The sequence below is a fragment of the Triticum urartu genome, chromosome 5A, assembly GCF_056163025.1.
Source record: "Triticum urartu cultivar PI428250 chromosome 5A, HENAU_Tu73, whole genome shotgun sequence".
Taxonomy (NCBI): domain Eukaryota; kingdom Viridiplantae; phylum Streptophyta; class Magnoliopsida; order Poales; family Poaceae; genus Triticum; species Triticum urartu.
Genome location: NC_141877.1, coordinates 597,206,975 through 597,228,290, shown reverse-complemented (window position 1 = coordinate 597,228,290; position 21,316 = coordinate 597,206,975). Strand labels below are relative to the sequence as shown.

The 21,316-nt window shown below is 48.8% G+C and overlaps 2 protein-coding genes across 3 annotated transcripts; one reads left to right on the top strand and one right to left on the bottom strand.

Moving 5' to 3' along the window:
* The first annotated feature begins 9,815 nt into the window (after positions 1-9,815).
* On the top strand, positions 9,816-15,276 carry LOC125528361 (glutamate dehydrogenase 1, mitochondrial). Of its 2 annotated transcripts, none has more exons than XM_048692835.2 (9): positions 9,816-9,943; positions 12,048-12,192; positions 12,692-12,805; positions 13,203-13,424; positions 13,533-13,607; positions 13,721-13,837; positions 14,157-14,407; positions 14,575-14,650; positions 14,756-15,276. In XM_048692835.2, the coding sequence occupies exons 2-9, from the start codon at positions 12,085-12,087 to the stop codon at positions 15,026-15,028; spliced, it is 1,236 nt and encodes a 411-aa protein (XP_048548792.1). In that variant the 5' UTR covers positions 9,816-9,943; positions 12,048-12,084; the 3' UTR covers positions 15,029-15,276. The 2 variants fall into 2 exon arrangements, with proteins under 2 accessions (XP_048548792.1, XP_048548791.1); XM_048692834.2 differs by lacking the exon at positions 9,816-9,943 and adding an exon at positions 11,715-11,929.
* LOC147973198 (uncharacterized) lies at positions 15,221-16,114 on the bottom strand. The gene is made up of 2 exons (XM_087521957.1): positions 15,977-16,114; positions 15,221-15,914 (listed from the first exon to the last, which is right to left on the bottom strand). The coding sequence occupies exon 2, from the start codon at positions 15,900-15,902 to the stop codon at positions 15,333-15,335; it is 570 nt and encodes a 189-aa protein (XP_087378083.1). The 5' UTR covers positions 15,903-15,914; positions 15,977-16,114; the 3' UTR covers positions 15,221-15,332.
* Between the last annotated feature and the right edge of the window lie 5,202 nt (positions 16,115-21,316).

Below are 21,316 nucleotides of genomic sequence, written 5' to 3'. Positions count from 1 at the left end.
AGGCGACACTGAGAGGTTGGCGTCGGGGACGCCCCGGAGTCGCGTGGGAGGCGACCCAGAGGCGGATGTGTTATGTTAACTATTACCTAAATCTTCATATTTGATGCTTATTTGAGGGGCAAAGTATGACGCCTCAAGACCAGAGCTTCAGATGCCTTCCATGGTTTTCGGGTTTCGTCGTGTGATTTGTTTGGTTCGTTGCATCATGTGCATTGCATCATGTCATCATGCCATCATCTCTTAAATCTTTTGCAACTCAACTAAATAATGGCATGGACCTTTGATTCATTTAAACCGAGGGAATTCACATGATGATTCTTTTTACAACATATTCTCTCGATATTTAGAGAGCTATAATAACTATTTCATTAATTTGGAATTAATCATAAACACTTGCAAATATTTTTGTGCCTTTTCTGATTTAAATTTGGTCTCCAAACTTTGTCCTCATATTCTTTTATCGCTTTCCGAAGCTCCACCAAAAATCTCAACATTTTTGGTCACCCCTAAAACCTCGTCCTAGTTCAAACCATTTGAATTAAATTCAAATGAGTTTGAATTAAACTCTTCTATATCGCGTGAAACTTCTTTTCTTGGGCTAAGTATAATTCTTAGACTCAGTAGGAGAAGTTTCAGCATTTTCCAAAACCCCTAGCTATTTCTTTCCTTCCCTTTTCCTTCTGTCTACTTTTCTGTTAATGGGAAATAGCAAAAGGTTGGCCTTTTTGCTCCGAAGCGGCAACTAGCGGCCCAGCTAACCCTCCTAAGCTCAGCCAGCCCACCACCAGTTGGCCCAAGGCCCATTTGGACATTCTAACCCTAGCCCCGACCGAATCCCCAGCTCTCTCCCTTCGCTCTCCCCCTCACGCCGTCACCCTCACGCAGGCGCAGTCACCCCGCTCGAACCCTCTCCTCTCGATCCCCTCCTCCTCGTTCCTACTCCCGCCGCCTCACACACCCTGCACCGCATCGCCAGGGAGAGGAGCTCCCCAGATCTCGCGCGCCCCTCTCTTCCATCGCCCCCGCTGCCTCCATCCTCGCGTCGCCTCTCTCCCCTTCCCCTCGTCGCCGTCTTTGGCTGGAGCAGGAGCTCCCTGCTGTCGCTCCGGCCGGCGGAGTCCAAGCCCCCGAGCTCCCGTGCCCTGCCTTGTCCGCGCGCCTCTGGCGAAGCTCCGGGAGCAGCCATGGATGCCGTCCGCCGCCTATAGCTCGAAGCTCTGGTGCGCCCAAGCCTCGGAGGCGACCAAATCGACCTCCCCAAGCTCCTTCGCGCCCTGCTGCGGCTGTCCTTCTGCAGCGCCGCCGTCCGCGTCCGCAGGAGGCCACCGCTCGCCTTGCCCCTCTGCTGCCGGCGACCGAGGCCGCTGGGGCATGCCCGCAGTCACCCAGCGCCGCCTTGTGCCACTCCTCTCCTTCGCGTGGCCCGAGGACCTTGCTGGCTCCGTTGTAGCGCTCTGCCGCGCCAAGTCCTCGCCGACCTTCCTCTGCGTGCCTGCAAACTCCACCGACTGCGGGTTGTGTGCTTTCTGCTGTCGGATACGCCAAGTTCGCCCGGTCCAAGACCACCGCAAGTCCGTCTACACAAAATTGCCAAGTACCACTGGTTACGCCAAGTTCGACTATGCGGGTTCGCCAAGTACTCCACCGGCAAGACCGACGCCCGAACGACTTCACACCGAAACGACAAGTTCCACTACCGCAGACTAGTACGACTACCGTCGCAAGAACCGAGAACGACAAGTCCGAAGACCCAAGTACCATGACGCCAAGTACCTCTTCGGATCGTCAAGGTGGATCTCGAACGTTGACGAGGTTCCGATAAGACCCTCGACGTGTACGGCTACAATATAAACGTGTACCTGACGACCCCGGAGACCTATGTTACACCAAGTACCACGACGACATTCGACTTGTACCCCTACATCGCACCGAAACGTCGAGTTCCTCGCCGAGACCCCGAACATTTACGGAACCTTGTGCGACTATGGATGTGAACGACCACCGTCGAACCCAAGTTACTCGGATTCGTCAAGTCCCTCTACGAAAACGTTGTACGACTACTTCCGTGGCCGAAGGCCCGTGTACAACTACCGTCGCCGTGGACGACTACTTCCTCTACTTCCTCTACGAACCCAAACCGCTCCAAGAATGCACCTGGAAGGTATAACCGCCGAGACGATGACCCGTGGACGAAAGCATGTGTTGTATGAGATGCATGTTTAGTTGTTGTTTTCGCCTGTGAACGTTAGTGGTTCCTCCTCGTTACCATGCCGTCGTTGACTCGTGGGAACCCGGTAACCGGGATCACCCCACCATCTTTTGCACGCTCCCGCCACACTTTCTTTTGCACCGACGTTCTCAATGAGTTGTCGGAACCGGAATGTTGCCATGGCACTGTTTTCGTTGTCGTTGTCGTGGCACCCCTTTCCTTTCCACCACGGTGACAAATGCTTCATAATGCTCTTGTCAACTTCTAATAAAAATTGCATAAGCTTGAACATGTCATCCGCATCATGTTAACAACTTCAAGAATGTTTAAAATTGCTGTTTGCTTTAAATTGCTAAATGCATATGAGGATTTATCAGAATTGTTGTTTGTTATTTCCGGCCTCATTTAAACTTGCCTAAATGTTTAGTTTGCTTATGCTTCACCTTCTTGCCATGTTAACCAACATTTAATATTGTTGAGTACCTAACCGAGAGTGAACTAAATAACTTGAATGTGGTGTTTCATCAATATGCAACGGAGTTGCATGTTGAGCTCCACTTAATTTGTAGGATTGTTTGTGCACTTGACCATGCCATGCTTCATTAAACCGGACATGCATCATACTTGGTTGTGCATCATGCCATGTTTATGTGTTGTTTGTTTACTATGTTGTGTGCTTCTTTCCGGTGTTGCTTCTTCGGGTTGGGTCCGATAACGTCGCGTTTGTGAGGATCCGTTCGACTACGTCCGTTTGTCTTCTTCATGGACTCGTTCTTCTTCCTTGCGGGATTTCAGACAAGATGACCATACCCTCAAAATCACTTCTATCTTTGCTTGCTAGATGCTCGCTCTTTTGCTATGCCTTTGCTGCGATACCTACCACTTGCTTATCATGCCACCCATATTGTTGAGCCAAGCCTCTAATCCACCTTGTCCTAGCCAGTGGCGGAGGTAGAGGGTGGACAGGGTGGGCCACGGCCCACCCTGAGATTTGGAAATAGCCTTTATACAATAGAAGAAAGACTAAAAAATAAAAGGAAAAATAAATGTATATGTACAACTACACTATTGGCTAACCCTGGCCCAGTGGGCTAGGTCCGCCACTGGTCCTAGCAAACCGTTGTTTGGCTATGTTACCGCTTTGCTCAGCACCTCTTATAACGTTGTTAGTTGCAGGTGAAGATGAAGTTTGTTCCTTGTTGGAACATGGAGATGTTATTCCTTGTTGGAACATGTTTACTTGTTGGGATATCACAATATCTCTTATTTAATTAATGCATCTATATACTTGGTAAAGAGTGAAAGGCTCGGCCTTATGCCTGGTGTTTTGTTCCACTCTTGTCGCTCTAGTTTTCGTCATATCAGTGTTATGTTCCCGGATTTTGCGTTCCTTACGCGGTTGGGTTATAATGGGAACCCCTTGACAGTTCGCCTTGAATAAAACTCCTCCAACAATGCCCAACCTTGGTTTTACCATTCGCCACCTAGCCTCTTTTCCCTTGGGTTCTGCAGACTCAAGGGTCATCTTTATTTAAACCCCCCGGGCCAGTGCTCTTCTGAGTGTTGGTCCAAACTGAGCTGCCTGCGGGGCCACCTCGGGGAAACTTGAGGGTTGGTTTTAATCGTAGCTAGTCTCATCTGAGTGTGCCCTAAGAATGAGATATGTGCAGCTCCTATCGGGATTTGTCGGCACATTCGGGCGGTGTTGCTGGTCTTGTTTTACCATTGTCGAAATGTCTTGTAACCGGGATTCCGAGCCTTATCGGGTCTTCCCGCTAGAAGGAATATCCTTCGTTGACCATGAGAGCTTGTGATGGGCTAAGTTGGGACTGTTGGAAATATGCCCTAGAGGCAATAATAAATTGATTATTATTATATTTCCTTGTTCATGATAATCGTTTATTATTCATGCTAGAGTTGTATTGATAGGAAACTCAGATACATGTGTGGATACATAGACAACACCATGTCCCTAGTAAGCCTCTAGTTGATTAGCTCGTTGATCAATAGATGGTTACAGTTTCCTGACCATGGAAATTGGATGTCGTTGATAACGGGATCACATCATTAGGAGAATGATGTGATGGACAAGACCCAATCTTAAGCCTAGCACAAGATCATGTAGTTCGTATGCTAAAGTTTTTCTAATGTCAAGTATCATTTCCTTAGACCATGAGATTGTGCAACTCCCGGATACCGTAGGAGTGCTTTGGGTGTATCAAACGTCACAACGTAACTGGGTGGCTATAAAGGTACACTACGGGTATCTCCGAAAGTGTCTGTTGGGTTGGCATGAATCAAGACTGGGATTTGTCACTCCGTGTAAACGGAGAGGTATCTCTGGGCCCACTCGGTAGGACATCATCATAATGTGCACAGTGTGATCAAGGAGTTGATCATGGGATGATGTGTTACGGAACGAGTAAAGAGACTTGCCGGTAACGAGATTGAACAAGATATCGGGATACCGACGATCGAATCTCGGGCAAGTATCGTACCGATAGACAAAGGGAATTGTATACGGGATTGATTAAGTCCTTGACATCGTGGTTCATCCGATGAGATCATCGTGGAACATGTGGGAGCCAACATGGGTATCCAGATCCCGCTGTTGGTTATTGGCCGGAGAACGTCTCGGTCATGTCTGCATGTCTCCCGAACCCGTAGGGTCTACACACTTAAGGTTCGATGACGCTAGGGTTATAAAGGAAGCTTGTATGTGGTTACCGAATGTTGTTCGGAGTCCCGGATGAGATCCCGGACGTCACGAGGAGTTCCGGAATGGTCCGGAGGTAAAGATTTATATATGGGAAGTCCTGTTTTGGTCACCGGAAGAGTTTCGGGGTTTATCGGTAACGTACCGGGACCACCGGGAGGGTCCCGGGGGTCCACCAAGTGGGGCCACCAACCCCGGAGGCTTGCATGTGCCAAGAGTAGTGAGGGACCAGCCCCTTAGTGGGCTGGTGCGCCTCCCACAAGGGCCCATGGCGCCTAAGAGGTGGGAAGGGGGCAAACCCTAAAGGGGATGGGCCTTAGGGCCCATCTAGCTGCGCCTCCCTCCCCTCTCCCCTCTTGGCCGCCACCCCCTTTGCCATCTAGGGCTGCCGCCCCCCCTAGGGGTGGGAACCCTAGAGGGGGGCGCAGCCCCTCCCCTTCCCTATATATATGAGGCCTAGGGCTGCCCATAACACAGGCGATTCGATCTCTCGTTGGTGCAGCCCTGCATCTCTCTCTCCCTCCTCTTCTGTGGTGCTTGGCGAAGCCCTGCAGGATTGCCACGCTCCTCCATCACCACCACGCCGTTGTGCTGCTGCTGGATGGAGTCTTCCTCAACCTCTCCCTCTCTCCTTGCTGGATCAAGGCGTGGGAGACGTCACCGGGCTGCACGTGTGTTGAACGCGGAGGTGCCGTGCGTTCGGCACTTGGTCATCGGTGATTTGAATCACGACGAGTACGACTCCATCAACCCCGTCCACTTGAACGGTTCCGCTTAGCGATCTACAAGGGTATGTAGATGCACTCTCCTTCCCCTCGTTGCTGGTCTCTCCATAGATAGATCTTGGTGACACGTAGGAAAATTTTGAATTTCTGCTACGTTCCCCAACAGGGACACCCCTGCAGGGTTTGAACTTTCGAAAGCCGTGCCCGCGGTTATGGGAAGATGGGAATTTATTAATGTCCGGTTGTAGAAAACCTGAAGTTGACCTTAATTAAAATGCATCAACCGCATGTGTAACCGTGATGGTCTCTTTCCGGCGGAGTCCGGAAAATGAACACAGTGTTGGAGTTATGCTTGACGTAGGTTGTTCTAGGATCACTTCTTGATCATAGATTCTCGAACGTGCTTTGCCTTCTCTTCTCGCTCTCATTTGCGTATGTTAGCCACCATATATGCTAGTCGCTTGCTGCAGCTCCACCTCATACCTTTTACCCTTCTTATAAGCTTAAATAGTCTTGATCGCGAGGGTGTGAGATTGCTGAGTCCTCGTGACTCACAGATACTTCTAAAACCAGCTTGCAGGTGCCGTTGAACCGTGCAGATGACGCAACCAAGCTCAAGGAGGAGCTCGATGAAGATCTTGTCCTTTGTGTTGTTTCGTTCTAGTTGATCAGTAGTGGAGCCCAGTTGGGGTCGATCGAGGATCTGTGTAGCATTTGGGGTAGTCTTCTTTTATTTTTGGTTCCGTAGTCGGACCTTGATTGTATCTGGATTATGTAATGCTTTATTCATGTAATTGTGTGAAGTGGCGATTGTAAGCCAACTATGTATCTCTTTACCTTATGTATTACATGGGTTGTGTGAAGATTACCTCACTTGCGACATTGCTTTCAATGCGGTTATGCCTCTAAGTTATGCTTCGACACGTGGAAGATATAGCCGCATCAAGAGTATTACACAAAGTTGAATGTCTGGCTCTCGTGTCTTGTTCGTGAATGCGCCCGGACGTGCTCCATGGACGGATAGTGTGTCTGTTTTAGGAAATAGCGTTGGAGACGCCCACTCAACCAACCCACCGCCTTAACATCTTCTTCATCTTTGTGCTTATTGCGTATTCGAGAGGTCACGCGCCCTTGCAAACTCGAGGTGTCACATTCTCTTCTTCAACTTTGACTATCATTTCCGCCTCTTTGCTGTAGCTCAAGTGGGCTGTCTTAAGTTTTAAATTAAAATTAGCACCACTAACACGATGACTCGAAAATAGATCTAACAGAAAGGTGCTATGGTCAGGGTTTATTTTTTTCTTGTAAGTGGTAGTCCTAATCAACATTCAGATTGGGAAATGACTGTCTGCCTTTTCCCTTTACACCGAATGGTACAGAGGCGGACCACGGAAAAAATTTAAGGTGGGGCGAAGTCTCATTAAGAACACATTAACAATGCACACTACAAATGAATAACCAAATACATTCTTTTTCACTATAGCTTCAAGAGAATCTGGAGTTTGTTCTTCCACTTGTTCTGTTTGTATCAAATTTTCATGCTCTAGTTCCACATAACTCACTTGATCTTGATGAGTGGCATGTGCCGAAACATTGACACTTTTACGGGTACTTGGGTTCAATTTCAAGCTTCTGCCACTACTAAGCACTTCAAAATATCTTTTCAAATCTGCAATTCACAACCAGAGTGTTCACAACATTAATATGTAACTACAATCTGCTTGAATTTAAGGCTTAAAACTACTGTGAAAATTTGCTACAAAAATTTCAAAAAAATTGAGAAATTATCTCCTCCCCTTTCCTTTGGATTTGCTATTCCTCTTCCTTTCCATCCTCTGGCAGTCTGGTCGGAACTGCGCCGGACTCAGAAGTGGCCGGACGCCCGGACGGCCGTTGCTGCTGCTGCCGCTAGGCGCCTAGGCCCTTGCTAGAGCCGCCGCTTGCGCCACTGTCGCTTGCTTCCACGGTGCCGCCGTCCTCTAGCTCCCCATCCTGCCGCCGCGGTTGCCTGCCCTGCCATCGGCTGCGCCGCCCGGTCCTGGGCTCCTGGCGACCTGGCCAGACGCCGCCGCCGCGCTAGATTAGGGATTAGAGTTTTTGCGTGGCGTCGCGTGCAGAGAACAGAGGAGTGGTCGAGTGTGTTGCGTCTCTTCTCGCGTGTACGCTCGAAACCTGGCTGGCTGCCTCGGCTGTTGGCCCATCAGGCCGCTCGCTGCATCGGCCCATCAGGTATTGGCAGCGTCAACGGAGCGTATTCTGCTAGCGATCGATGCATAGTAGTTATAATTTTTTTTGCTCAAAATTAAGGTATGGCGGGCGCCATACCCTGCCCACCGGAGAGGTCCGCCAGTGGAATGGTAGGCATTGACTCCAACACGCAAGTCCATCCACCTATTGTGCATCAAGTCCAGGTCCTCTCTGAGTCTCAGAAAAAGGAAAATCAATGAACCACACAAGAATAACATTGCACTTTTATGTAAATAATTGCAAACAAAGTAGTTAATCCAAAAAAATGTTTTAAGGAATTTGCAGTAATCCGCACAGGGAAAAAGGGCCACATGACATTTCTCAAAGAAAGAAAACATCCACATAACATTTAAATATTATTTCTACAAACTGTTCTAGAAAAAGAAGGATCACCACGGCCTCTGCATCATTACGATGCACAGAGCTATATTAAAATTTTAAAGTATCAATCTCCAATATCAAAGTATCTTTCTATAATGATGTTAGAACTAACTTGAATCTTGATTTAATCCCCGGTTGACACGTGGGAACATTTCCCTGTTCCTACGGGAAATGGAACGATTTACAAAATTCTCCAATTCCAAAGAAATCATCATTCCTTTGCTGCAAACTGTACAAGGAATTTTACTGTTCTCTCAAATTCCTTTGCAATCCAGAAATCCCTGGATAGCTTCCTTCCCAGTTAGCACTCCCCAAACAAAGCTTTTAACATATTCTTGGCAAAAAAAAAAAAAAACATGAACCCTGAAAGGAGGCTTATGAGTGACACTGAAGACTCATGACACAAGTTGGTGCATACCAAGGCTGGAATCTCCACACACGTAACACATACGCTTTTCTGCTCAGAGAACCTTCCTTTTGGGCGTGCTTTTTTGGCCTAATGCAGCATGATGCTACATCCATGACACAGCAGTAAAGGTCTAGTAGTAATCTATGCATTGTCCACGAAACGAACACAAGTCATCCATCCATCTACGACGAAAGAATTCTAAAGCAACTGGGAAGACGGGGTGGCCATGTCGCTGGACTCCAATTGCGCCAATTTGCGCGGCGCATCCTGCGATTGGTTCCATATTCCGCGGTTTTCCACCGGTGATGCAAGAGGATGCGTCTCGCGTCATAATTCATGACATGGAGCTTTCGGTTGCTCGTGCATTTGATGATCTGCTCTCTCTCACCCAGGATATCTTCTGGACCAGATTTGTCATAATCATCGCTTGAACGTATTATTCTGAAGCCACGGTGGATGAGGTGCGTCTAAAATACGCTTATTTCCAAATAACTTACCACATATTCTTTCTCACACACACAGTCTTTCTATGGAAATACAAATGCTCATACACAAATACACTCCCCAAAAAAGGCATGCGCACACACACTGCCTCTACAAGCATGTCTGAGAGACCGAGTCGGCAAATCTTATCATAGGCACCTCGTACTCGAGGCGCACAACGTCTCCCACTAAGGAATAGCGCCAAAATTCTAAAATAAATTCAGAAAAATACAAGCACTCATCTCCAAGAGACCGAACCGGCAAATCTCATCATAGGCACCTCATAGTCAAGGCACAAGACAGTCTTCCACTAGAGAATAGCGAAAAGAAATTGTGGAATAAATTCAGAAAAATACGAGCACTCGTCTGAGAGTGCGAGTATACGACTTAAATCCATGTGGGCAGATTCTAGTATAGAGAACCTAACCAACCGAGCATAGTTACCAGTTTGCGAGCATAATCTCTGTACCTCCACATAATGATGAGACCGAGAATTCCGGGCGTGGACCCTCTGCCCAACTGGCCCTCGAATAGCAATGAAATGGAATTCGATGCAATGCAACCCGGCCAACTCAACCCAAGCAGATGGAATCGCCCAAAGTCCTTGGAGCAATATGATCCATATTCGCCATATCTCCGAACTAATTCCACGTATCATTCCCAGCCGGTTTCTCCTTATAAACCCCCCCTGTAACCCTCTGCCTGAATGCCACAACAGAGCAGACAGCGCGGGCGAAATTCCTCAGCCGCTACGATTCACTCACCCTGATCAGGTGCTGCAACAAAGTACTCTATATACCCTCTCTCCTTTTGTGGTTCGTTTGTATGGTAGTGTGCTAGTGTTAGCAGTGATCACATGGCCAGGGAAAGATCAATTACTGATGGTTTATCCAGGCTCTGAACTCTGTACTAGTACTAATATTCTGAAGCTTTTGATTGGGGTTGTTCATCTACGGCTACCTAACCCCCCGGGATCTGATTTTGAGAATATTTGCCTTCATTATCCTCTGATTTGAGAATATTTGCCTTCATCATCCTCTGATCTGAAAGCATCGCCTTAATTATCATTATCTGCATTCATAGTGGGGTGATTGTTTTGTCGTTCTTTTTGGGGCATTAAAAAAGGGATAGCAAAAAACAGGACAAATAATAATGCAGGCCTTGCATAATCTGGAATCCATGCATCTAAAAGCAGCTAAACCACTTTCGACCCGTATTGCTTCTTCTTCTTCTCCACATGATTTTGCTGGCCGTTCTGGGGTTGTCCTGCTCCCGCAATCTGTCCCCACTTTTCGGCGAATGCATCTTCCTGGAACTTATGCCCTCTTACCCCGAGCTAAAGTTGGCATTAGCCATACTAATAGGTTCGTTTAATTATCATACCAGCCCTGTCCATGGCATATGATATATTTCTTGTCACCATATGACACAAAAATTATACGGCATATGTGTTGTCAATCAAATAAATAAATAACATACGGCATATGGCATATGCTTCACACATCCTATGCAGATCATTAGCTAGCCTTAATCCGAGTTTGCCAACAACCCCCTGACCCATGGGATACACGTGTCTTTGTGTCCAATTATTAGATTGTGCTACGCAAAACAGTGCAAAATTGCATGGTTAGCCAAATTATTAGATTGTGCTATGCAAAACAGTGCAAAATTGCATGGTTAGCCAAATAATTCGCAGTTGAGTCAGCCATGTGCGTTTTCCCACAAGTTGCTTCTGAAATTTCCATCTCTTACAGGCGGCCGAAGCACAGACACCAGATTTCTTCTACAGTAGCAGTATCACTCAACTGCTAGACCAAGTTGTTGAGCTCTAGCTGTAGCTGTGATTAAGTACTACTCCCTCCGTCTCTAAATATAAGCCTTTTTTAGAGATTTTGATTGATACAGAATAGTGCATACGGAGTAAAATGAGTGAATCTACGCTCTAAAACATGTCTATATACATTTATATGTAGTCTCTGTTAAAACCAATATCTAAAAAGCCTTATATTTAGAAACGGAGGGAGGAGTACTTGACTGTTGACAGACATGTATTGTGAGCATGAAGTGTCAGGAATCACGTGTTACACGTGCATGCATGCTCATCACCGTCAGCGTATCAGCAAATTGCCTGGCGCAAGCTGTGCAGCCGGTACATCCACAGCTCAGTACATACATTGATACATACGTACATAGTACACCTAACCGATTTGAGCAGTAATCTGAAGTTGCCACATGCAGAGGCTTCCTTGAACACTCACTTCCACTGACTTGTGGCTCAAATTCTGGGCATTTTCTCAGCAAAACAAGCGCAGCTGTCGGCAGTCTGAATCTTCATTCAGATGTTGGCCCTAGAACAGTGATCATTTTGTAGATGTTAGTAAGCTCCTAGCCTAGCACCTCTTCTAAACTAAACAAAAGGGGAGGTGGTCGATTCCTTGGCATAGATTGATGCTCTTCAATCTGGTACTGGTAGGCTAGGAGTAGTAGTAGTTAATTACGGTATTGAGTGCAGACAGGGCTCGGGTCTCGAGGGAAATTAATTGCAGGCAGGGCGAGAATCAGATCTTGTTCTTATCCTTGTAGAGACAAAACAAATTTAAAATTAAAAAGAAAAATCTCCTCTGCTTTTTGAACGGAACCCAAATCCACCGAGGGGTTCAGCCCAGTGTGCCTATATATGCATACGGCCTACCTGAAACTCCTCCATAGTCTTTGTGCCGCTGCTCGCCACTAACACTTCGCGGCTACTCCACTCGCCGGTAATATAAAAGCAGATTATCCTTTGGTTCCTCGCGCAGAGTTTAATCTTTTTGTCTCGTGTGATTAGTGTTCTTGGATTGCTACCTATGATGTTGGGTTTCTGGATCCGTTTTTCAGGCGCGGCGGCTCCGGAGGGGGGATTTCGTCGGGCAGGATGAACGCATTGGCGGCCACCAGCCGGAACTTCAAGCAGGCGGCCAAGCTGCTGGGCCTCGACTCCAAGCTCGAGAAGAGCCTGCTCATCCCCTTCAGGGAGATCAAGGTGATTATTCCTTGATCCCGGATTTTTTTTCTGTTTTTTGCTGTGAATGAATGAATCTGGATAGCGATGTACGCTCTTTGTTCTATGGAGTTCAGTGGTTATTGAGAAGTATCACCTTGGTCCTTGGGGACTTAGTATAGTTGACCTGCGATTATTTCTTATCTGGTCTGTAAATTTATGAATTTCTGGTTAGGCTACCAGATTATCTTCGGATTCGACATTTTCCAACCTACTACTTCACTTGATTTATTTATTTATTTGTGGGGAACTTCACTTGATTTTCTCTCTCTCACACTCTTACTTTCCCTATCCATGTTAATTTATTCTGATTTTCCTGCTGAATATGGCAAAAAAAGTTCGTTCAACTGACCTCTTAGCCACTTACTCTGTAAGGTTAAACCGTGTGCAGGACCGTTCTAACTTTTGAGTATGTTTGCTGTCTATGTAAGCTAAACTGTTTGTTCCATTATTCAGTAACATGCTGCTTGTGTGGTTGCAGGTTGAGTGCACAATCCCGAAAGATGATGGGACATTAGCATCCTATGTTGGGTTTAGGGTGCAGCATGACAATGCCAGGGGCCCTATGAAGGGTGGAATCAGATACCACCATGAGGTGAGCACACATATATGTATATATATTCCTGGGTTCTTCTGTTCATCATGATACAACCATCCAATAAGCACTCGATTCTTGCCACGCTGTCGCCGACTTGAAATGGTCCTTCCGCATAAATTCGATCTCCTTCCGGAATCTGTCAGACAGTTGAATGACTTATTGTTCAGCCCATACCTAGTTATGCAATTGCAATATCTACTTGCAGTAAAGCAGAACAAAGCTATTTTGGAAATTAGTCACGTCTCACTAAAGCTACTATACTGGATCACATTCTGACATTCTGACTTGGTTTCCATAAAAACCGATCATGTGCATGCAAGTTCAAGACACTGGCAACCAAGATTATCTATGATCATAGTAAGTTCTTGCACTGACAAACTATGATAAAATTCAGGTTGATCCTGACGAGGTCAATGCCTTGGCGCAACTGATGACATGGAAAACAGCCGTGGCCAATATTCCGTATGGAGGCGCTAAAGGTGGCATTGGGTGCAGTCCCGGAGACCTGAGCATATCGGAGCTCGAACGGCTTACCCGAGTTTTCACCCAGAAAATTCATGACTTAATTGGCATCCACACCGATGTTCCAGCTCCAGATATGGGCACCAACGCACAGGTTATTTATTGTCCTTTGCATATTTATTATTTCTCTGCAGAGTGCTGTGAGAATTATTCATCTGTATTCTGATGTGGATTCTTTTGCTTGTTTCATTCATGGATTCAGACAATGGCATGGATACTGGATGAGTACTCAAAGTTCCATGGCTACTCACCTGCTGTGGTGACAGGAAAGCCTGTGGTAATTATCCATCCTGAAACTCTATCATATAATGTGCAATGGAAATGTTATTTCCAGATCAAATGTGGAAGATGCAGCATTTGATTGTCGAGAGAATTTTTTGCTCAACACAGGACCTTGGAGGATCACTGGGAAGAGATGCAGCTACTGGAAGGGGAGTTCTGTTTGCCACTGAAGCCCTACTTGCAGAGCATGGCAAAGGCATTGCAGGCCAGCGTTTTGTAATCCAGGTAATTAAATAATGTGTAGGCTAATGAGTTAAGCTCTTTGAATTTAAAATGATGAAAAGTAATTGAATTGAGGATTCAGTGTGGTGTGAGTCATGAAGCCTCAATCTATTATTACAAACATAGATTTAAGAAATACTACTAGTTAAAAAGTGACCGTCAGTGGATCGCACAATACGCACTTTTGAACTTTATGGTTACAAAAGGGAGTAAGGGAGCAAGACCAGAACTTTTCTTACTAAAAAGAAAGTAAGATCAGAACTATGTTTCTTCACCTACATTTGCAGAGATAAGCAATTATTGGGTGCTTTGCCTTTTTCAGGGATTCGGTAATGTTGGCTCCTGGGCTGCTCAACTGATCACTGAAGCTGGCGGCAAGGTGATCGCCATCAGCGATGTCACAGGGGCTGTCAAAAACTCCAATGGCATTGACATAGCCAAGCTGATGAAGCACTCGGCGGAGAACCGTGGGATCAAGGGCTTTGACGGAGGAGACGCCGTCGACCCGACCTCGCTGCTCACCGAAGAGTGCGATGTGCTCATCCCGGCAGCGCTGGGAGGAGTCATAAACAAGTAATCTTCTTCTTCCTCGTCCCAGCTCACTTTATATCCTACCTTCTATCAGATTTCTGCTCTGAACTTCAATTATACTAGTATCCTCCTGGCTGTTATTTTTTTCGGTATCTTAAAACATTTTTGTTAATAAAAAGGCTGTTCTTAACCATGATTTGTTCTCCTAGGGACAATGCTGATGCCATCAAAGCAAAATACATCATCGAGGCTGCGAACCACCCGACAGACCCCGAGGCCGACGAGGCAAGAACACCCAAAATTTTGCCACAAAACAAAGCTCGCATTTGTTGACATAATTCAATTCACACACTGACTGACAGTGGAGAAATGCACATGTTCGTGGTGCAGATTCTGGCGAAGAAGGGGGTGCTGATCCTGCCGGACATCCTGGCCAACTCGGGTGGCGTGACGGTGAGCTACTTCGAGTGGGTGCAGAACATCCAGGGGTTCATGTGGGACGAGGAGAAGGTGAACCGGGAGCTCAAGACGTACATGACCCGCGCCTTCCGGGACACCAAGGAGATGTGCCGCTCCCACCACTGCGACCTCCGCATGGGCGCCTTCACCCTCGGCGTCAACCGCGTCGCCCGCGCCACCGTCCTCCGCGGCTGGGAGGCCTGATCGACCGCCGGCCGGCATCCTGCAATGCCCGTGCTCTCTCGCCGTCTCCATGGGGATCCCGTCCAAGTCTCAACTCAACAAAAAGTTCAATAATCGAGCCCGTGTGTTCTCTCATACATAAGCTCCGATCTCTTGGAGAGACCGGCAGAACAGCAGCAGCAGCACCTTCTTCTTGTAATCCGCGGCTGAGAGTGAAACACAGCAATGTAATTCGGTTTCTTTTTCTTGGTAACATTTGATGGTGTTGATGATGCGTGAGTCGATTTTATTAGCATTTCGTATGGCAGCAAGCCAGCCAACATCGTCATGAACTGCGTGAGTCGATGAGTGGGTCGCCGTCGGTGGAGATGAGGCTGTAGACGACCACGTCCTTGGCGTCGCGGTGGCGCCGCAGCACGGCCTCGCGGCGGAACCCGGCGTCCTCCAGCGCGCGCAGGGACGCGGCGTCGTCCGCGTCCACCAGCGCCTCCACGCGCTCCACGCCCTCCAGGTCCCCGAAGGCCGCGGTCGCCGCGCTCCTCAGGACCGCCGCGGCCACGCCCCTGCCCCGGTGCGCGCGCGCCAGCGCGGTCCCGACCTCCGCGCGGCACCGGTCCTCTGTGCGCAACACGGTCACCGCGCCCACGATGGCGCCGCCGAGGCAGACGGCGCGGATCCAGGTGTGCGGCGGGTCGGTGCCCCGGAGGAACGCGAGCAGGGCGTCGCGGGACGGGGAGAAGTGGACCCCCAACGCCATGGAGGCCGTAGGCGGTACTAGTTCGGGGTCTTCCGCCCACGCCGTCATGGCGTCGGCGTCGGCGTCGGGGAGGTCGAACGGCCGGAGGGTCACCTCGTCCGCGCGCTCCGGCGTCCGGGCTGCCGCTTCTCGCTCCATCGGTCTCCGACCCTAATTCGTTGGACAGAGTGAGACGCTGGACGTACGAGAGTCACGGCGAGCGAGCGGCTTACCTACCTCATCCTCATGTGATGGGGGCAAGGGATCGCCGGAGACGAAGCCGTAGATGGCGAGATCCCTGACGCGGCCCTTGTGCCAGTAGTGGCGCCGCAGCACGCCCTCGCGCCGGAACCCGGCCTTCTCCACCACGCGCTGCGACGCCGCGTTGTCCACGTCCACGAGCGCCTCCACGCGGGCCAGCCCCTCCACCTCGCCGAACACCGCGGCGAGCGCGGCCCTCACGGCGGCGGTGGCCACGCCCCTGCCCCAGTGCGCGCGGGCCACCACGTAGCCGAGCTCCCCGCGGCACCGGTCAGCCGTGGGCTCCAGGGACACCGAGCCGACGGGGCGGGCGTCGCCGGCGAGGCAGATGGCGCGGTACCACTGGTGCGGGAGCGCGGTGTCCCGGATGTGGGCGAGCAGGGCTTCCGTCTCCGTGGACGCGAAGGGCTCCCAGCGGCAGAAGGCGGCGACCTCGGGGTCGGACGCCCATGCCATCATGGCGTCCACGTCCGAGAGGTCGAAGCGGCGCAGGGTCACCTCCGTCGCCATGGGCGCACGCTTCCCACGCGCGGGGGCAGGTGAGCGTGGAGCAGCTACAGTATAGCCACTAGATCAACGACGACGCATGAAAAAGAAACACAAATGGTGACCCGGAAGGTGGTGCCAGTCTTGGACGGCTGACAAACGAGTGGAAGAAACGGATCCAGAGCGCCTCCGGGCGGGCGGGTTGTTGTTCTCCACGACACCGTTGATGGAGGGGAGGTCTGTGGTTGATGACGATCGTAGCTAGAGCTTGGAGGCGGATGTGCAGCTGCCGGCCGGTCGTAGCCGAAGGTCCTACCGCAGCTGCACATCCTCGTCCAAACTCTAGCTAGGATCATATACGTGAATGAGTTCGTCGCACTAGTCTAAGATAGTACTCCCTCTGTTCATTTTTATAAAGCCTTAAAGACATTTCAAACAATGTGCAAAATAACCTATTTTCAGTTGTCTGAAATAACTTATAAAAATGAGCGGAGGGAGTACTATATACCGACCAAGCTACCTAGCATGCAGCGGTGGTAAACCAAGTATGCACGACGAGTATAAAGTTGCCAATCCCACATGCACCTTTAGAGCAAAGGAAATGCAGTGGTGGTACAACTTTGGAAATTCCAAACAATTTTTGAATCTGTGCTCATTTTTAAAAAATGAAAACATTTTTTTAATTTGCGAACAAATTTTGAAAAAGGGATTTGTTTTTGAAATCCGAAACGTTTCTGTTGAAACATAAACTCTTTTTTTACCTCTGATTTTCTGTGAAATCTCAAAACGGAAACACTTTGTTAAATTTCAAACAATATTTGAAAACATGAACATTTTTTGAAATTCATGGACATTTTTTTGAAAACATGAGCATTTTTTGAAATTACAAACAATTTATGAAGATTTTCGAACATTTTATTTAGAAAAAATCATCCTTTTGAAAATTTAAAATAAAATAGAAATAATGTAAAAGAAACAACTGGAAAAAAAATGGACCTGAAGCGGTTAGCAACCTTCTAGAAGATTCCATAACCGGTCTGTTTATTAACTTGACTGAACAATTAATAAAGAAAGCAAAGTTTCACATGACATTACGAAAATTTCTTTTCGGGTGGGTATACATGAAGCTGAATTATGACACCAATCAGTCGAGCAGCACAGTGTCGGTGGAGATGAAGCTGAAGATGAGCATGTCCTTGACGGCGCCCTTGAGCAGGCAGTACCGCCGCAGCACGGCCTCCCGCCGGAACCCGGCCTTCTCCAGCACCCGCTGCGACGCCACGTTGGCCACGTCCACCAGCGCCTCCACGCGCTGCAGCCCCTCCACCTCGCCGAACACCGCGGCCACCGCCCGCCGCACGGCCGCCGTGGCCACCCCTTTCCCCCAGTGCGCGCGCGCCAGCACGTACCCGAGCTCCGCGCGGCACGCGTCGTCCGTCGGCGACACGGAGATCGCGCCGACGGGGCGGTCGCCGTCGCCGGCGAGGCAGATGGCGCGGAACCAGGGGTGCGGGAGCACGGCGTCGCGGATGAAGCCGAGCAGGGGCTCCGTGGACTCGTACGGCTCCCAGCGGCAGGGGGCGGCCACCTGCGGGTCCGACGCCCACGCCATCATGGCGTCCACGTCGTCGAGGCTGAACCGCCGGAGCGTCACCTCCATGGCCGGCTTCTTGGCGGGCTGCGCTCCTTGGCCGGCCTGCTCCATTTTCTTTTGAGCTACGTGCTCTGGTTGGCGACGGCGAGCAGAGGTGGCCTGTGCTTATAGCTGGAATCTGTCAGAGCAAGCGCCCACTCTGTTTGACCACATCACATACAAATTGTGACTTACTGTAGGAAGGAACCTTGACGACCAAGTTTGCCGTGAAAGTGAAACGATGGAGTGTGATTGGAAAATTCAGAGAAAAGGACAGGCAGGCAGGTATGCAAGCGTCAATGGTGATAGGGACGGCCAAGGAAGGTCGATGGAACCGAGGAAGAAGGGCGGCTACAGCCTACAGTGGAGTCAATGGTCAGCCTGACCATGACTTCAAAGCTAGCCCAAACATTTGGGGTTGTCTGGCACGCCTTAGAGCAACTCTAGCAGACCCCATATCCCCGACCCGTAAAATAAGCGTCAAAATGCGGCTACGGGCCGGAAAGCCTGCCCAATCAGACCCCGCTTCTCGTCTCGGCATGCAAAAATTTTTGGAAGGCGCGGCAAATTCCTGACCCCAACTCGGGAAAACGCAGGTTTCTCCCTCGCGGCTGCGGTGCCCTACATCACAGAGAAGCAGTTGGCGGAAGGAACATTTCAGCCACACACTCTTTTCCCCCCTCCTTCTGCTTCCGCCCGCTTGCCGCCGGCGATTCCGGCCATATCTGCGGGCGGAATCGCTCCGCGGGGCCGCCCCACACCCTCCCGCGCCGAGCTGCTGCACCGCCCCTCCCGATCCGGCGAGAAGAGCCGCCCCCCGTCGCCGCCGCCGCTGGGGATCGACCACCGCCGAGCGCACCCCCCTCGTCGCCATCCGGGATCACTCGCCACCGGTTAGTCTTTTTTTGTGATTTTTGCAAGCTGTGTAGTAGATTGACGCGCCGGTGTACGTGTAGATGGAGTTGACACCGTGCGAGAAGTTCTTGCTATCCGATTCGTCTGATTCGAATGACTCGAATGTGGAGACCATGCTTGCGACCTTTAGGCAGCAAACATTAGTCATGGCACTTGCCGTGAAGGAGCATGAAGACGAGTACCGGAAGAGGAGGCGAGGATCTACTGTTGGGTGTCTGTGCATTCCTTGGAATCGCCATCTTGGGAACGAGATGTTGATGCAAGATTATTTTGCGAAGGATCCTACATATCCTGCACACCTCTTTCGCAGAAGGTACCGAATGCGCCGATCCCTCTTTGTGAAACTTGTTGAAGCTTGCGAGGCAAATTGCTGGTATTTTACTCAAAAAGGAATGACGCGGGCTTAAAGGGATTTAGTGCATATCAAAAAATCTCCGCGGCTATGCGGGTGATTGCATATGGTGTTCCGGCTGACTATACCGATGAGTATCTTCGCATTGGTGAAGATAGCACAATTGAGTCTGTGCGTAGATTTGCGAAAGTGATCGTCCGTGTCTTTGGTCCCGAGTATCTTCGGGCACCAAATAAAGATGATACAAAGAAATTGATGGCAGCTAATGAGAGGAGAGGTTGGCCTGGCATGCTAGGTAGGATTAATTGTATGCATTGGAATTGGAAAAATTTCCCCAAGGCTTGGCAAGGAATGTATTATGGCAAGTCTCGTGATGCAACAATTGTGCTAGAGGCCGTAGCATCCGAGGATTTATGGATTTGGCATTGCTTTTTTGGTATGCCTGGCACTCTCAATGATATCAATGTGTTGCAACGCTCTCATTTGTTTGCTAGGCTTGCTAGTGGTGATGCTCCTGCGCAACTACACTATCAATGGGCATGAGTACACAAAAGGGTACTATCTTGCAGATGGTATATACCCTCCTTGGTGCACATTTGTCAAGAGCATCAAAGAACCCAAAACAAAAAACAATGTGAATTTGCAAGGATGCAAGAGGCAGCCCGAAAAGACATTGAAAGAGCATTCGGTGTTTTGCAATCTAGGTTTGCCATTGTCCGTGGTCCTGCTCGTTTTGGGGATAAGAAAACCCTGAAGAACATCATGACTTGCTGTGTTATCTTGCACAATATGATTCTTGAAGATGAGAGAGGAATGAACTTAGAATTCTTTTACGACAATGTGGGTAGCCGTGTCAAACCAGCTAGAGGCCCAAACCGCATTAGAGCTTTTCTTCATACATACAAGGAGATTGAAAATGCAGACACACACTTTCAACTTCAGGAAGATCTCATTGAGCACCATTGGCAAAGGGTTGGACAATGACTAATTTTTGTATTCATTTGTATTTGTATTCATGACAAGTTTTGTATTACATTATTTAAGTTTGCTACGATGATTTGAATAATCATTTGTAATGCGGATGATTATTGTTTTATGTTTGATTTGAATAATTTAGTTTGTTTTTGATTGTTGAATTATGTTGGATTTGATATTTGCGGGCTGATGATATGCGGGGATGCAGCGGCGCAAAGAGCAGAACCCGCATAGCCGACCCATAAAAAATCATATTCCGCGAATATACTTTTTTACGGATCCGTTTGGGGGGTCTGCATTTGTGCCAGCCCGCGCCGGCCCGCAAAAGCTGTTTTGCGCAAACTGCAAACGAGTTTTGCGGGCCGGCTGGATGCGGGGTCTGCTAGAGTTGCTCTTAGAGCCAACCCATATGTGGGAGGGATATGAAACACTACACGTCCAAGACGCGTCTGCCATGTTGGATACGACAGGCTGGACCCATCCCCAACATGTTGGATTGTTGGAAATATGCCCTAGAGGCAATAATAAAATAGTTATTATTATATTTCTTTGTTCATGATAATTGTCTATTGTTCATGCTATAATTGTGTTATCCGGAAATCGTAATACATGTGTGAATACATAGACCACAACACGTCCCTAGTGAGCCTCTAGTTGACTAGCTCGTTGATCAAAAGATAGTCATGGTTTCCTGACTATGGACATTGGATGTCATTGATAACGGGATCACATCATTAGGAGAATGATGTGATGGACAAGACCCAATCCTAAGCATAGCTTAAAGATCGTGTAGTTCGTTTGCTAGAGCTTTTCCGAATGTCAAGTATCATTTCCTTAGACCATGAGATTGTGCAACTCCCGGATACCGTAGGAGTGCTTTGGGTGTGCCAAACGTCACAATGTAACTGGGTGACTATAAAGGTACACTACGGGTATCTCCGAAAGTGTCTG